Source organism: Xenopus tropicalis, chromosome 2 (genome assembly GCF_000004195.4).
Source record: "Xenopus tropicalis strain Nigerian chromosome 2, UCB_Xtro_10.0, whole genome shotgun sequence".
NCBI lineage: Eukaryota > Metazoa > Chordata > Amphibia > Anura > Pipidae > Xenopus > Xenopus tropicalis.
In genome coordinates this window covers 120,783,930-120,800,802 of record NC_030678.2, presented here as the reverse complement: position 1 = coordinate 120,800,802, position 16,873 = coordinate 120,783,930, and the positions used below count along the sequence as shown (strand labels likewise).

General features: G+C 40.2%; 1 protein-coding gene across 1 annotated transcript; it reads right to left on the bottom strand.

Moving 5' to 3' along the window:
- Positions 1 to 1,766: 1,766 nt before the first annotated feature.
- Positions 1,767 to 9,326, bottom strand: zic5 (Zic family member 5). The gene is made up of 2 exons (XM_002937082.5): positions 7,047 to 9,326; positions 1,767 to 4,753 (listed from the first exon to the last, which is right to left on the bottom strand). Exons 1-2 carry the CDS (start codon positions 8,161 to 8,163, stop codon positions 4,308 to 4,310), a joined length of 1,563 nt encoding a protein of 520 aa, XP_002937128.1. The 5' UTR covers positions 8,164 to 9,326; the 3' UTR covers positions 1,767 to 4,307.
- Between the last annotated feature and the right edge of the window lie 7,547 nt (positions 9,327 to 16,873).

Below are 16,873 nucleotides of genomic sequence, written 5' to 3'. Positions count from 1 at the left end.
AACTTGTCCCTTTCTGATTACACACTAGCGTGCTCGGTGCAAGTCGCAGCGCTTTGTTTGTACTTAGGCCGGGTTAGGGGGACTGGGCTCTGCAGGGTATCGCTCACTCAGGGATCAGGGATACTAATGTGCTCCCACTAGTTCTTATTGTTCCTTTCTACTGTAACTCGAAAGGAATGAATGTCCCTTTCTACTGTAATACTCGAATGGATGTCCAGTCATATGCCTATACAGCCCATGTTGAACTACAACTTACAGAGCGGTCAGTGATGCTTGTTGTTCATCAACAGCAACAAAAACCAATTTGCACCTCACGTCGTGCATCCTAAGACTTGTGGTAATGAAAGAGTTGAAATTACAGTATAACTTTATTTAAAAGACATGGTTTATTAATTCTCATTATTAATAAATATGTTCTTTGGAAACCAAATCTATTTGTACTGCAAGGTTTCAAAAGTGTAAAGCCGACGTTTCGCCTGCTCCAGATGAAGCCTTTGATGGCGAGCAGCTCAGTGTCAATAAGTGGCTTTCTTTGGGAAGCATACAGAATGCGCTTACCAATTACCATGGTAATCCTAACACACCATGAAGATTGCCCAAGCGCCAAGCCTTCCGTTCTGCTCTTTGAAGTGGGGCAGTGCTCATTTTTAACTCTATAGGCCGGACGTGCAACATCGGGGCTCATACATGCCAGAGAGATGAAACCTAATAGTGACTTTCTATGCAAAACGTCCTCAATATCACACTTCTTCTATGCTGCCTGTGGATAAGCCATGCCTGGTATTATCCTTACTGCTTCTCTCCTGTCACATGAAATCGCACAGATCCTCTAATATTAGACTTTGCCATTTTCCCACTCTGTGCAGAACCTTACAATCCCGGACAATCCCATCACATCATGGGAAAAACATTAACCTTTTGACAAAAATGCTACTGACATTTTGAGCACTGCATTTACACCGGCGTTAAGTACCCCAATAAATATCACTCTCTGGCGCATTAGCTGAACAAATATTAAATGATACAGATGTGGTTTTGCAAATATTTTCTTTTGATTCCGCTTGATTTAGGATCACACGTGTAGCCCATTAATATCCAGGTGTGACTTGGTTATAAATCCAATCCCCTTGTATGATTATTCCTTCATAGTGTCCTCCCTTACCTTTATTATTAGTGTTGAAAAAGCAAACACATTTTATTTAACGGAATATAAAACATAAAGCTGGTATTACAGAATATATTTTTTGTCTGGATTTGAAACTCAGAATGTAGAGGATATATGATTTACTTGCTTATTGGTTGTATCATCACCTTTTATATGTTAAATTTAGAGCCGATGACCTACATAAAGGCTGCTGGAACGTCAAATTCAGAGTTATATAAGGATTTAGGGGTGGAATCTATAGTCTACTAAAACTCAGAGAACAACCCCGGCGGGGGTTGCTGGGAGCTATGGTTGGAAAGAAATTGATGACCTGGAGCTTTTACAAAACAAACCAATTGTCATAAATGGTGTTTGCGGTATGTATAAACTGTCCTGCGTTTTAGCATTTTGCAAAAGGTGAATTTGTACGTGTCAGCAGTGGAGACCTTGGGCTCGGCTCTCTGTCTCCCATTTCTCAGACACTAATATTTCTATTGTAAGTTCACTACGGAAAAGAACAAACAGCACCTAAAAATGTCAGCCTATTGCGCTGCTTAGAAGAATTACTATGCAGAGAAGTCGGGGTAACTATCAATAAGAACAGAACAACAAAATACCATACTGAACGTTTTAAACGCACTTTTTGTTTATTTAAACAGTAGGAAATCTGAAAAGAAGACACAGTGAATGTTCTTGTAAGACGTTTGACTATTTTTGTTTCTTTTAAATTGTATTTTTTCTCAAAAAAAAAAAATGAATTAAAAAAAGCAACCTCACTGGACAATAGACACAAAGGAAAGATAGCAGCACGCACTGTACTAGGAAAGTTCTATGCACTACTTGGGACCCAGACACAGACTGCACAGTACACAAGCACCAACAGCTGGTTTCACATTACACTGATTCAAGTAAAATGCAAAATAGATATACCTCAAAGTTTTCTCCAGAACTCTAGTTCTTCTCCTAAAAAAAGCACAGAATCAAACACCGAGATTTCACTGAAAAATAACCATTTACGTCTTTGGTGTATGCTCACTCTTCCAGAAAAGGAATCCAGTTAGAAAATAAATTAATTCAACTTTTACCAAAGCACAGCGTTCACAGACACTTTATGGACAATAACAAAGCTAGCACAATCGATCACAGCACACACAACATTTTTCTATACACCCCAGGGAAGGGCAGTCTACTAGTAGATGTCTCCTGGTCTCTGAGGGTAAATTAGTAGTCTTTAGCAGGATTGTTTAACTTGGGTAGCGGCACTTTAACGTGACCAGGAGATATATAGGTCTGACAGCAAGGGTCTGGGTCTGGAGCTGCAGCCTATTGTAAGGGGGCCGTTCAGGGAATAGGCATCCCATAAGCACTGTTCCCTAGCTGGATAATGTATCATCTATGATATGGGGACATATATTTAGTTTCTTGACCTCCACATCGTACCTTTAATATAATTAAAATCAGTTAAATTCTCAGTCCATCATATGATTTGCTGAGCTGCCTGATGCATTATAGGGATGTGACCTGTACCTGATTTCCCTATCTATTTAGACTATAAGCCTAATAATGCCGCCCTACCTAGTTAATGATGCATTTGCCTAATATTATGTTCCAATCTAAACACAAAAAATGAACTGAAACGATTTAGGACAAGGAGCGGTCTGATGTCACACCATGCTGGTTAATTCTGTGTTGCAGTTTGTACATATAAGTACTTACAACTTATAAGTTGTAACATCAATAGGAAAATTATTTTTCTAAAGAATATCTAATATTTATTAATGAAAGGATAAACTAAAAAAACATTAATAAATAATAATAATGTAACTAGTGCAGGCCAAATATCATTTTAGTTTACATATTCTTACCAAAGCTTTCCATATGCAATACCGTGGCAAAGTTTAAGCAAAAGTGTAACAGTGCTCCGAATATTATGGGTACCGTTGATTTCCGCTCAGTGATATTTTACAATTTACATATTGTATTTATGTTTAATTGTGTTTTTTTTTTTGTACCTTCTGAATGTGCCACATACTGTTTTTGTTGTTGAGTTATAAGCACTTTTACATTGCTTTATTAGGGCGAGGATAGAGATTGCTACTACTTGATTATTCTTGTCCTGTCAAAAGCAGGGGCAACTTTATAGATGTGATTATATAACAAATAAAGGGCCCTGTGCTTATTTTAATGTGACTATATACAATATCCAACTGTTTTCTCTTTTAACACCTCCATAGTCTGGATTCACAATAACTGATCATCTGAGTATGTATTTAACAGTGACTCGCCCACTCATGTATAGTGAGTATGTACATATAATTTAGATTATTTTAAGCAAGGATGGAATAAGGCCCTGACCTAGAAATGAAGTCTGCTTTTGATTTGATTCCGATCAGTTTACAGAAAGCATGCTAAGAAGTATATCAGTTTAAATTTTAAATCTGATGAAGAGTAATACATTTAATGCACACCAAATCAGATTAAATATCACATTAGGGCACAACAAAATCAATTCAATGCAGCAAACATAGAGTTTTTTTTACAATAATAAATAGTTTTTCTTTTAATATAAAACAAGGTTCCCAAAGGATCAAACTGTGATTTCTTTCATCTGTTAGACGGTATAAATAACATTAATTATATTTTGAACGCCACGTAAATAATCGTGGCCTGAGAGACTGTAAACATCCTCGGAAATGATGGGTTAGTGATGGTTTGGTTAGAAACAAAATACAGTTTGTGGGAATGTGCATTTTAGTCCAAGTTCAGCAGTGATAGTTTACAGTCCAGGCGCCATTACAAAACTGGGGCCTAGCCAGCTGAAAGCCCCATTGTGATATCACCTGTGTTTGAGGTACATCAGAGAGCATTGCCGCTCTTTATAATATCCATGATGGACAACTCTCCACCCATAAAAAAAATACATTGCGGTATTTGGCAGTGAATCAGTAAGCTGTTTGTGTTTAAGTCACCAGCAATTATCACCTAAACACAGAGTGTCCGTGATGGCACTCTCCTGCTAGTTTTATTGAGCTTTTCAGACTTTTAACAGCATAGTTTATTTTTTGTTTATTTCGGAAATAAATATTGTAAGCCCAAAAGGGGCATTCATTTCTCTTCAGTTCATAAGTCAGTTTGTGTTGGTCCCAATAGGGACAAGTAGTACCTAGCGTATAGTCCTCTCTGAGTTCCTATAAGTATCCTCATCATCTTCGGACTCTGAGGAGTCTGCGTTGCTGGAGGCCGTGTGCATGTTATTGGCTGCCCCTGTGGCTTGGCACACATACCACTCGTTAAGGTTTGTGACCTGAGGGGACCGGTTAGCAGATCGCCCTCTAACCTGCTCCTGAGCAGGAGATAAGGAATCATCTAAAGGAGTGCCTACAGCTGGGTAGCCCATACTGCCATTAGTGGGGGAGCCAGGGGGCGACTTGCAGTGTATCTTCATGTGCTTTCTCAGGGAGCTGGGGTGTGTGTAAGACTTATCGCAACCTCGCACTTTGCAGTAGTAAGGTTTGTCGCTGGTATGGACATGCGAGTGTTTTTTCCTGTCACTGCTATTCGCAAATTTCCTGTCGCAACCGTCAAACTCGCATTTAAAAGGTTTCTCTCCTGTAGAAAACGAGATGAAAACAAAAGATGGCATGTAAAACGTACGCAAAGATTATCTGAGAATCTGAAAAGGAGGTTACATATAAGCACTTGGACTGATAAAATGTATCGGCGCGATTTAAATGTAAATACAATGCTAACGTCCTTAACTTGGCTGTAATTGTGTTTATAATGTAATTGCAGGCGACAGGAAGAACAGGGACAACAGACAACTAGAACCCTATCTGTTTACCCCAGGCAATTCTATGTCAAGAAATCTATAACAAATCTATTTTAATAGCTTTACACATTGCTAAACAGTTAAGATGGTTGCGAAGACCAGCCTGGGGTCTTTCATTTTGTAATCTGGCCCTTTAATTGTCTTGTCTCTGTATTGTAATATTTTATGTGCCTATGTGTGATTATTTTGTCTAAATATTATGATAAATATCAGATTATTCTTATTTGACAGCATATACAATCATTCAGACAGAATTTTGTATTTAATGCATTAAATATCTGCACTAAAATTCAGACGCTACTTTATTTAGTATAATGCATCTACTAAGAAATGATATTTCTGTATAATGTAATACTGAGCAACGTGCTTGTAACATGGAGTTGCCAATGACCTAGCCAACAGTCTATCTTTAGTCCCTTTGTCTTGTTTAATGAATTAACAGTCCGGATTTATGTTCGTTAGTAGCATTTAAGGGAACATATTTTACTTTAATGAAGAACATCTTATAAACCAGAATAACACATGTTTCAGAGATAAATGAACAAGTCAAGAGATGATTATTAAGATTTACTGTAAATCAATACAGTTAGAGGCCTTTCCCTAGATGCATGTAAAAGTGCTGTCTGTCAGCTGGGATGCTACAGGCCAGGCAGTTAAGCGAATACACATGGACTGGATTATTCTACCCCTATATATATATTAAATCTCAATGCCAGGACTCTTAACAGCTGACTGGCGCCAAAAGCTGAGAATCCAAGCAAAATATCAGCCTTTGTGTGCTGCTCTGGTGTGCTGCTGAGCTTTAGGAAGGAAAGGTAGGAGTAACTGTGCGGAGCAGTGAGTAGGGAGAGAGGGTGCTGCTGGCTATTAGGCAGAGTTCTGACGAGCAGCCCACGTCACAGCCCAGCACGCCTCACCCCCAGAAGCGCGCTGCCCACACTCTCACCCCCCCACCCCCCGGGAATACGAGCACAGGGTTAAACCATCACATACTCAGGGTTTACATGATGGTGTGAGTATCTGCCTATGTGTGTATGCTAGCAATTAAACGATATATGCACTATCCTCAAACTGGGCATTTTGTAATAAGCCTAAATTGGCCAATATGTGTCTTATTTAGCAACGCCTTCTCTTAGTGTGATGCTTCCATTGACTCTTCCCAACAGTCTTCCCTGACGCGTGTTCCGATGTTTATATTGACTTAAATATACAGAGATAAATGGTAAAGGGTATTTTTTTCATTTCATTTGGGCCTTGGGCCTGGCAGAAAGATAAAGTCCACGATCATCTCTTGTAACTGGTTCTCTATATACTGTATGTATATATTCTAGAAAACTGGTTGCTTTTATTAATTAGAAAATAAATGACCAAGTATTATATTTTATATTTTCTGATCATTAATTGATAAAACGAGTAGGCGGGTGCAATACTATGCCATGTGAAAGGCTCACTGAATAAGGAAAGTTAACTATTTATCTGGCTGACGATCCATTGATCATATTGAAAAGACTACATGATGGGGGCTGGGGTTAGAAGTCCCCTGGGTATATTGTTTGAGAGTATAAGTTCCTTCAGTGATGTAAGTATCCGGAGTCCACGGATCTCCAGCACACAGATAGCTAATAACATCTAATTAGTATATAGATATCAAATAAGTAGCCAAAGTGTGAAAAGTAATAGAGAGCGCCAAAAGTAGGCACCGATGTCTGTCTGGGACAGTAGATTCTCTAGTGATGAGGCGGAAAGCAAAGGGTTAACAGCGCAGGGTTTGGATGCACTGGTCACACTAGCGCTTTCTCCATTGTGGCATCCCAGGTTCCCTTGCTTCCTACGGGCCTACTAACTGCCAGTTAATTGTTGTAGCTCCCAGAAGTTACTGAGAAACACACACACACACAAATGAGATGGTGGAAATGTTCAGCAGGGCTGTCCTGTGCGATTTGCTGCAACGATCGATGGCAAGATGCGAGTGTGCTTCCCTGAATGACTTATTCATGAATAGCGTCACATGGCAGGATACGTACACAGAGCTAGGAGCAGGGAGAGAGGGAAGCAGGAGCAAATGACACCCACCTGTATGAGTTCGTTTATGAATCTTCAAGTTTTCAGAGCGAGCAAAGACCTTGCCGCATCCAGGGAAGGGGCATGGGAAGGGCTTCTCCCCCGTGTGCACTCTGATGTGGTTAACCAGTTTGTATTTGGCTTTGAACGGCTTGCCCTCCCGGGAACACTCCTCCCAGAAGCAAACATGGGTGCTCTGCTCAGGGCCCCCGACATGTTCCACAGTGACATGGTTGACCAGTTCGTGCATGGTGCTGAAAGTTTTGGAGCAGGGCTTTTTAGAGGACTGATCTTGATCGATCCACTTGCAGATAAGCTCTTGCTTAATGGGCTGCCTCATGTACCTCAAGAACGCCCCTGCAGCGGCTGGGTGGGCGGCAGCGGCAGCAGCAGCGGCGAGGTTGACATTTAAGTTCATAGAGTTGTAGCTGTGGATGGAAGAGGCTGCATAGTGCTCTGCTCTGAAAGGTTCTGCTCTCCCGTAAAGTTCCCCGGCCAGACCCAGGCGCATCTGCCCATTGAGGGGGTGGTGGACTCCCGCGGCTGCCTGCTCATGGATGGCGGGGAAGAGAGGGTGCCCGGCCCCCTCTGGGTGAGCATAGGAGCCAGTGGAGCTGATGAACATGCTGTGCGGATGGTGGTGATGGGGGGAGCCGGCGGCCGGGTGCTGCTCCCCCAGCATGGCAGAAGTGGATAGCTCCCTCCTGAGGATGAAGTCCCTGCTGGCAGAGTAGCCAGTGTGGGGGTGAGCCACGGGGTAGCTGACTGTGGCCGGCGACGCAAACGCAGCGGCTGTCTGTGCCTCGGGATGAGCGGGCATGTGCTGAGAGGGACTAAGTTTCAGTGCACTGGCTTGGGCCATGTGCTCAGGTCCGAATGGAGTCAGGGCAACTCCAGGGTCACTCCCCAACTCCCCAGGGTGGATGTGGGCAGGGTGTGAGTGAGCTTGATGACTCCCCAACCCCGGGAAGCCTGTCATGCTCTGATGAGGATGGGCTTGAGCCGCTGCCAAGTCCGCTAACCTCAGAGTCTGACTCCTCTTGCTCAAAGGGGGCTCCATCACCACACAATCAAGTCCATCCACACTCACTGTTGTTATTTTTCCCCCTCTACCATCCTTCCCAAACATGGGCAGATTAGGCGCTCTTTAACTTCTTTTGTCTGCCTCCCAACTCTGCTTATTCCTTTTCCCACTCTGTCCCTCCAGCGATTGGCAGAAAGCGCAGCATTGGAGGCGCTCAGTGGGGGCATCGAGTTTAGCAATGGCACAGCCGGGATTGGACGGGTTGCCAGGATTGGCAGGAGGCCCGCTTTTCTGATTGGCTGGCTGTCAGGCCGCCGCACAGCAGGGATCCGCCCCCATGCTCTCTGCCCGCATTCCACTTTTCAAAGTTGCACTTGTAGAAAGTTTGGAGGGAACCTTGAATGCTATAGGCAGGGGAAGCCGAGCCAAACCCCCAGCATGCACATGGCTTGCACTTCCAGGGCACTGGCAATACTTTCCCCAGGCTGAGGTCAAGGTAGGACTGCCCGCTGCACTGCTTATAGGGCCATACAGGAGAGAGGTCTGCTGCGCTTGCAGAGTAACAATTGGCACTTTATACCCACAGAAGATTCAGCTTGCAACTGTCCGGAAATGTAAATAGACCTATAGTTGTGCAACAGCTAATGATCCGTAAGCGGAATCTCTTTCGTCAGTGTCGATGGCTCCTACTAAATGTTCTTTGCTGAGCAGCTGCACAAATGACCGTATAACCGAGTACCAGCTGAACCTGCAAATACTCTAACAAAATTGTGCGTGTTGTGGATGTGCTTAACTGCCTGCAGGCTTTCACCTCATCATGTTGCCCTCTCCCTGCTCTATGTATGGATGCCAGATGCCCCCACTCCCAGCGATCTCACTCCACACCATACTGTACTGTAATAAGCTCTAACGAGCATGGCCCTGTCTCCTTATACCAGCCCGCTCCAGGTTATGGCCACTGTATATATAATGTATGACAATTCTTATTACTATAACAATACTAACACAGTCATACAATGTAACAGCTAGTCTAATATGGCACCACAGTAAAACAAAGAAAATAACTTCCTTGCAGTGCAGCACTCACATACTACCAAACATAGCAACACTTTCACCTTGTTCACTTTCACATTGTTTTTCCCTTGAAGAATTAAGACTGTAAATTCAATAGATGTCAACCAAGAGATTGCGTATTTCAAATGTTGCTTGCAGAGCAGGACGAAAGGGAACTTGTTTTCCTCTGGTGAAGACTAAAGTTTACACATTAGAGAGAAGCTTTTAGCGAGTCAACTTTGTTGACATTAAAGCTTATTTTTTTTTTTTTTAGAAAATTATACCCCCCTGCACCACGGCCAGTGTACATTAGACCTATATGGAAAGCAGTTGCAGAACAAGAATATACACAAAAGCATAACATGGCAGGGGGTCAGAGGTGGATCTAGCACATATGTTAGTGCACGGTTTGTATATATATATATATATATAATATATTTGTGTGTATAAATGTGTAAGTGGGCGTAAGTGTGCTTGAGTATGTGAAGCTTATGCAGGATTAGCAATGATTCGTTGTTGTTCTTTCGGAGATCCATGACACCCTGGATGCCCAGGCATTGTTTCCTTTGGGACTGAGGATCAGTGACACTCTTTCATTTCCACGGATATAAATGCAGACACAAGAAGTGCACACAGATATGTTTGGCTTCTGCTTTGGGTTTCATAAATTACATTTCCCAAGTCTCAGGAAATTGGAGCTGGAAGACAAACCGTGTAAAAAGTCAGAGAATTTCTGATCAAATCTGTCTGGGCTGAATGATCCACTGCATCAAAAATGATGTCCCAAATGTGCCCCAATACCCATATTAAGGGGTTCACATTTCAGGGTGATGAAAATAAGTTTAAATAATATATATGTTCATATATATCGCCTAATATTGAAACACTTCCGAATACACAAATATGTATACCCTAATGTAAATGTACAGTTTATTTTTCTACACGCCATAAACTGGATTTGTAGGTTGATTATAAATATTTCGTATATACACTAATAAGGAAAATAAGACGTCTGCTGGTTTTCGGATATTTAAGGATATTTTCAATAAAGTAAATAAAATAAAGTCAGTTGTACTGAATTTTGTGAAATACTTTGTGCTATAAATACACAAACCCTGTGCAAGTCGAAACATTTACAGTAGAGAGAACGCAAACTGGAACGTTACTGGAAACCATCAGAACCATATAAATCATACACTTTAAGGCAAGTCAATAAATGTTATTTGCCGCTAATTGTTTTAAGAGATAAATGCCGACATTTCGGTAAATACAACTTAGAAAGTACCTCAGTAAGTGAGGTGAATGGCAGAACCTGCGTGCTTGCCACGTTTGTTGGAACATTACCCAAACACTGGGCCACTTGCACACAACTGCGCCCAGCACTGCCCAGTCTCACATCTGTCAAGCAATTTCCTAACCATAAAATCGTTATAGAAAGGCTCCTAATTAAAAGGCAAAACATTCTTACCTAATTGAGTTATTTGTGTAAATATATGTTGAAAAGTTAGAATCCCAAGCGTGTCCTTAATTACATTAATTACACTACAGGTGTAACATTGTTGTCATAAATTTCACTCAGTTTAAGTGATTATGGCAGATCCGCAATTCCCTGTATGTTTACCTATACAGCTTCATGGAATTCCCTATATTAATATATGATGGATACAATTGTGAACACATTAAATGTGTGTTTTAAGTCACAAACAACATTTACTTACACCTGGCTAGCAGGCAGCATCCTGTGTGCCTTGGACCTGCCATTCATTTATTAGGTTCTCAAGACAAAGAATAGTGATACTATTTTTTCCTGTAATGGAATGCATTACAGTTGTACCCAACTGCACTAATAAATAACCACTGTAACACACAGGTTTTATCATCTATGATATGTCATTCTACACATGAAGGTCACTTTAACTTTTTAGTCAACTTCCATACACAATTTGTCCCAGACTCCCCCAAACTTGGTTAACTGTGAGCTGTTATCCCTCATCCCTGAGATGACCACACAACACCTTAATTATATTGGCTCTCAGAAGAATGACCAGGTCAGACCAGGCATTTGCTCTATTAAAAATGCAGTTATAGTTTAACACATTCATAGTTCTCTATCAGTATATACATGTGTGTAAGTGTGCTGTATATAATAACTATTATTGGCCCCTTTCTAATACATTGAGTACCCACAGTGCATTGCTTCCACCCAAAAAGCTTTAGAAATACCCTTTCTTTTAATTCCCAGATGTAATAAGTGTGATAATTATCATTATCACTACTGGATATTATAGGAAAACATCCACCAATAAAATTGCCAGTGATTCTTCAGTGAATAAATAGTTATTAGTGCATTTCCCTTTAAATAGGAGTTACAATAGACCTCTTGTAAACTGAGCTCTTTTTGTTTTAATATAATTAAAATAATTAATAAATAAATATTGTGTTGTTCTTTGTTGTATCTAAAAAAAAACCCCAAAAACATGAAAGCAATAAAATGCACTGATTGCTCATAATGCAACCAGGGAAAATTTAACAGAATTAGTTAGCTGATGCGTTGAGGTGCATTCAAACCTGCATCTCAAATAATGTAGATAGTGGCATTAGCTAAAACACACTAAGGGTAAGGCCCCACAAGCCTTTCCTCTTACCCCCATGCCAAAAGAAGGGAGACTTTGTGGTTGTTGGTGGATATCAGCTGAGTGTGCCTGCACCGCAGCAGATTTAATGCTTCTGTGTTCAGGCACAATTATAATATTTTTTTAAGCATACTGGTAGATTGTCAGTCTGCACTTATATGCACACAATCTGCCTTGTGGGGCCTTACCCTAAGTGAAAAACCTACCAATGCGGTCTATCCCTTTATATACAGACCAAATAATGGACCATATTCACAAAATATTTTTTTTAGCAGTTATTTTATGGTCCTTACAAATTAGGGCATGGTCGACAGGGAGATTAGTTGCCTTCTACTGTGGGTGACTAATCTCCCCAAAATGCCTTCCCACAAGCAATACATGTTTCTACATTTTCCAAAGTTGTGCAAAGCTTCCTCCTGCAGGAAACAGTGACTTTCACCGGAAGCCTACTCGCCATCTCAGTTTTTCCCACTGACTTTAATGGCTCACCTGAGGACTGAGGTGGTATACATTTATAGCAACTGGGTGGTGTAGACCAAAGTACACACTTTTATAAACACCATGGCTAATTCTTTCTAATGCAGGATTTTGGCAGTCTTGATGGATGGCATCAAAACATGTGTAAGATGTAAAACACTAATAAAAAAACATGCAATTTTTTTACACTGCTTTTTACATCAATTGTCCAGCTTAGATCACTTTACATAACTTGAGAAGGAGGCCCCAAAAAGCACAACAATTTTTAATAGGATGATTATATATAACACATATCTTTAACAATACTTTGGAAAAATGTATTGAGGACACCTAAGCTCTATGTCTAAAAAATGCATTTTAAGAAAGTGTGTATTTACCATCTGTTTAACATTACACACAACTGCAGAGGCACATATTAATATATATGTGAATGTGTATGCGTGCACACTGATGGCTTCTTCTCCTATTAATAAACAACATCATAAAGTAATATTATTGCCTTGGGATTAATGTTAATTCTTGGTGTTACAGCAACATGAAGTGATATTTATATAAAAAGTGTTTTGAATTTTCATATTATCATACTGACTGCCCTTTAGTGAATATGGGCCTATCAAGCCATCTATGCACATGCTGTTTTAATGTTTTTATTCGACTCTTTATTCTTGTATCAGTCTTTGTAAATATCAATTATATATATATATATATATATATATATATATATATATATTTAGTAACCTACCTCAATGTGAGGTTACTTTGCAACCAGGGAACTCTCTGTATAGAGTTTGTATGATATATGTTTATGTGGGTTCCCCTCCATGCTCATGTTTTCTTCTACAATTACATACTGGATTTTCTGATGATTCCCTAGTGTGCCTGTAGATAAATTAGATTTTAAACTCAGTTTGGGAGGGTCTAGGTGTGACTTTAATCTGTTAAATGCTGTGGTGAAATACACCAGAACAATATAAAGAACAATATAATTAAGATAAATTAAGCTATCATTTATCTAGCAATGTTACTATCTTTTCATCAATTACAAGTTTAATCCTCCTTGAAATATATACATAGTTCTGTAAGGTTCCCTTAGAAACACTTGTAAGTGATAATTGCCCCACATCTATGATGCTTTTCATCTGTACACTATCAATCCATTAGTAGTGATTATTATTAACACGTATGTATAAAACACCAACATATTCCACAGTATTGAATGATAAATGGAAATATACATTAAACATACAAGAAAACATAACAACCAATAACCAATACAAGAGGAAAAGAAGGCCCTGCCCTAAGGCTACAAATCTAAAAGAGATTAAAGAGTGTGGTTTCACAGCAAAATGATGCTGTTCACCAGTGGCAAAAATGTTAGTGAAAATGCATCAAACTTTTGCCATGTGGTCAGTTTCATTAAAAAAAAATGTATACATCATATTCACCTTCCACATCAACCAATGGGAATTTGAGCCCTCCCACTGTCTATATAAGGAGCTGTACTGATGGCCCTTGCCTAATGCATTGTAGTTGGTTAGAGTAAGAGCTAAGAGAGTTTATGATTATGATAGCTAGAGTAGGTGTTGTTGGGGCATGATATTTGAGTCAGTGCAAGTGGAAACTGTTGACTTCAGTTTACTGTTTCCCCTCTCCTACTTGCCTGCTCACTGTGAGACCCAAAAGCTCTTGTAATGGCTGTGACAGATGGGGAGATTAGTTGCCGCGCGACAAATCTCTCTTGTCGCGGGCGACTAATCTCCCCAAAATGCCATCCCACTGGCGAGAATGTAAATCGCCGGTGGGATGGCATACACGGCGCAGTGATTTGCCAAAGTCGCGGAAGTTTGCTCTCATAGTAACATAGTAAGTTGGGTTGAAAAAAGACATACGTCCATCACGTTCAACCATAATGACTATATATAACCTGCCTAACTTCTAGTTGATCCAGAGGAAGGCAAAAAACCCCATCTGAAGCCTCTCTAATTTGCTGCAGAGGGGAAAAAATTCCTTCCTGACTCCAAGATGGCAATCAGACCAGTCCCTGGATCAACTTGTACTAAGGGCTATCTCCCATAACCCTGTATTCTCTCAAGGCAACTTCCGTGACTTTCGGCAAATCGCTGCGCCGCGTATGCCATCCCACCACCGATATACCTTCTCACCAGTGGGATGGCATTTCAGGAAGATTAGTCGCCCGCTACAAGGGAGATTTGTCGCAAGGCGACTAATCCCCCCATCTGTCACAGCCCTTAGGGTGTAAACTAGTGAGGTAATTGTGTCACAATATTATTTTTACCATGTAATTGTTGGTTGGATGATTATTCACAGTTGCTTGAAATATGTTTTCTATTGTTTACTGTTGCTAATAATTCTATGAGGAACAGAACAGTTGTAGTAAAGCAGAAAGGAGGTTCTCTAACAAGGTAGGGCAACGTACATGCTACTGCAGAGCTAAAAAAAAAAAAACTAAAAGCCCAATGTAATTTCACAATCCATCTATCTATATGTATCTATTATCTATCTATCTATGTTTGTATGTATCTATTATATATCTATATATCACTCCTACAGATGTTTGAAAGGTATTTACATGCTTTATGGTGAAGACACACAGAGCTACTTAGTAGCAGTTACTTGTCATGGTGACTTAATGCCAGAAAATACCCTGCCATAGACAATTCTGAGAAATGCCTCTGCTAAAACACACATAGAGACAGTTATCAGTAAATAATCAGCATTGTCTATTTCTGTAGCCATGGCAAGTAGCTGCTACTAGTAGCTGTGTGTGTTTTTGCCCCAAATGGGGACCCAGGTTTATCAAAAGAATAAGAAGTTTTGAAAATAAGTAGACACTTAATACATTTTCTTTGTGACTAATTTTATATAGGTAGTGAACATGCACCCTATCTTTCATTGCATATTGACCCCATCCCCCAACAATATTTATTATATTATTTATTATATATTAAAAAAGACCACCCACATTGTACTGGCTGGAAATGTTGGTGAATTAGGACAGAAGCTGAACCCCCCCTAATGATATGGATGGGTATGACCTACTCAACCTGCCATTATTTTATCCCAGGAGATAATCATGCTGCTCAAACCAAAAAGCCATATATGGCTATGTGTTTGCAAATATTTGAACATAATCAAACACAACTTTATTTTGTTTTCTAATTTGCCAGATACTGCATTTTACTGTTTCACTGCATGTGATTCACAGTTTCTTGCCTTTGTTGCCCCAAGGGCAAGCAGCAGGCAGTGTCAGGCCATCAGCCAGTCCTGTCTCCTCACTGAAGCAACTTCGAAAGATGAATGTAGCAGTGACAGTTTTACGTTCAAACGCAATATGGTTAGCTTATGGGCTTTATTATTTCTAATGGTCTCCCTAACATACTATAACTCTTACTACACTTTCCATGATGCTTTTTTACCCGATGAATTTGATCATAAAATAATATCGACATCATCATACTTAAAACTGGATACTATAAATACAAATACTGGACTACAAAGCCATGGAAAATATTTCTGTATGAAGTAATGTGGGGCTGAAAAATATTATTGTATGTAGAATCGAGGGGCTTGGGAATCTTTGTATATGTAATACTAAAGGGCTGGAGAATTTATCTGTATGTAGCACTAAGGATGCAAAGAATATTTCTGTCTGTAACACTGGGGGACTGGTTAATATTTATAAATGAAGTACTGAGGGGCTAGAGAAAAAAATCTGTATGTAGTACAGAAAGGCGGGAGAAAATTTGTATGTGGTACAGAGGGTCAGGAGAATCTTTCTGTGGAGGAGAAAAATCGGTGCGGGTTGTTACCATAAATGACCGTACCAACTGGGCATATTAGATGCTGGCAGGGAGGGGTCATACGAGTCAAAACGAATCTCTGCAATGTTGGATTATTCTTTAGGCTACGATTGGGCCTGCGAAACAGATAATAAATATGTAGCAAAGGTTCACCCTTTTACTAGTAACTGACTTTAAAACGGTAGCAGATTTGGCACATACTTGCACGGTTTCCCCTTACATAACATTACACGGCCTGACAAAGAAGCCGCTTGTGCCAATGGCTATTCCCCACACCAAGGCCTTGCTACTACATATGTGGTCTCCCAGGGGTCAGGGGCCGAATATCCGAGAGGTGGCCCAAGGTCACAGCAATCAAAGGTAACCTGCAACCTGATATCCTGTCGGGTGACCATGTTGATTTTATGAGTGTCTGTCAAACAGACAACGCTTCGGCATCCTCTTCTTTTTATCTCCAGCTAAAGACAATAGATTCCATATGGGAGAACTGAGAAAATTTGCTTATAATAAATACCATGCCTGACATACACAATATGTTGTCATTTTTTAGACTAACCATCCCCAAAATACATTGTTTTGAGTAGAAACGGATTTGTTTTAACTTGGGGTATTTTATAAGCCTCAGTAAAATTCTTTTATACTGTAATATAGGCATTACACTGTCTAGCCTGTGTTTTTATGACAGAAAAAAAACTGAAATAATGAGTGAAACGTAGCTTGCAGGTTTAACGAGCTTCTAGAGAAACCAGATCACTAGGCACAAGAGCTACTGGAATATTACGAGTACTGTGGAAGTCAGAGGACACATATAACCATTGCGGTGAATAGAGT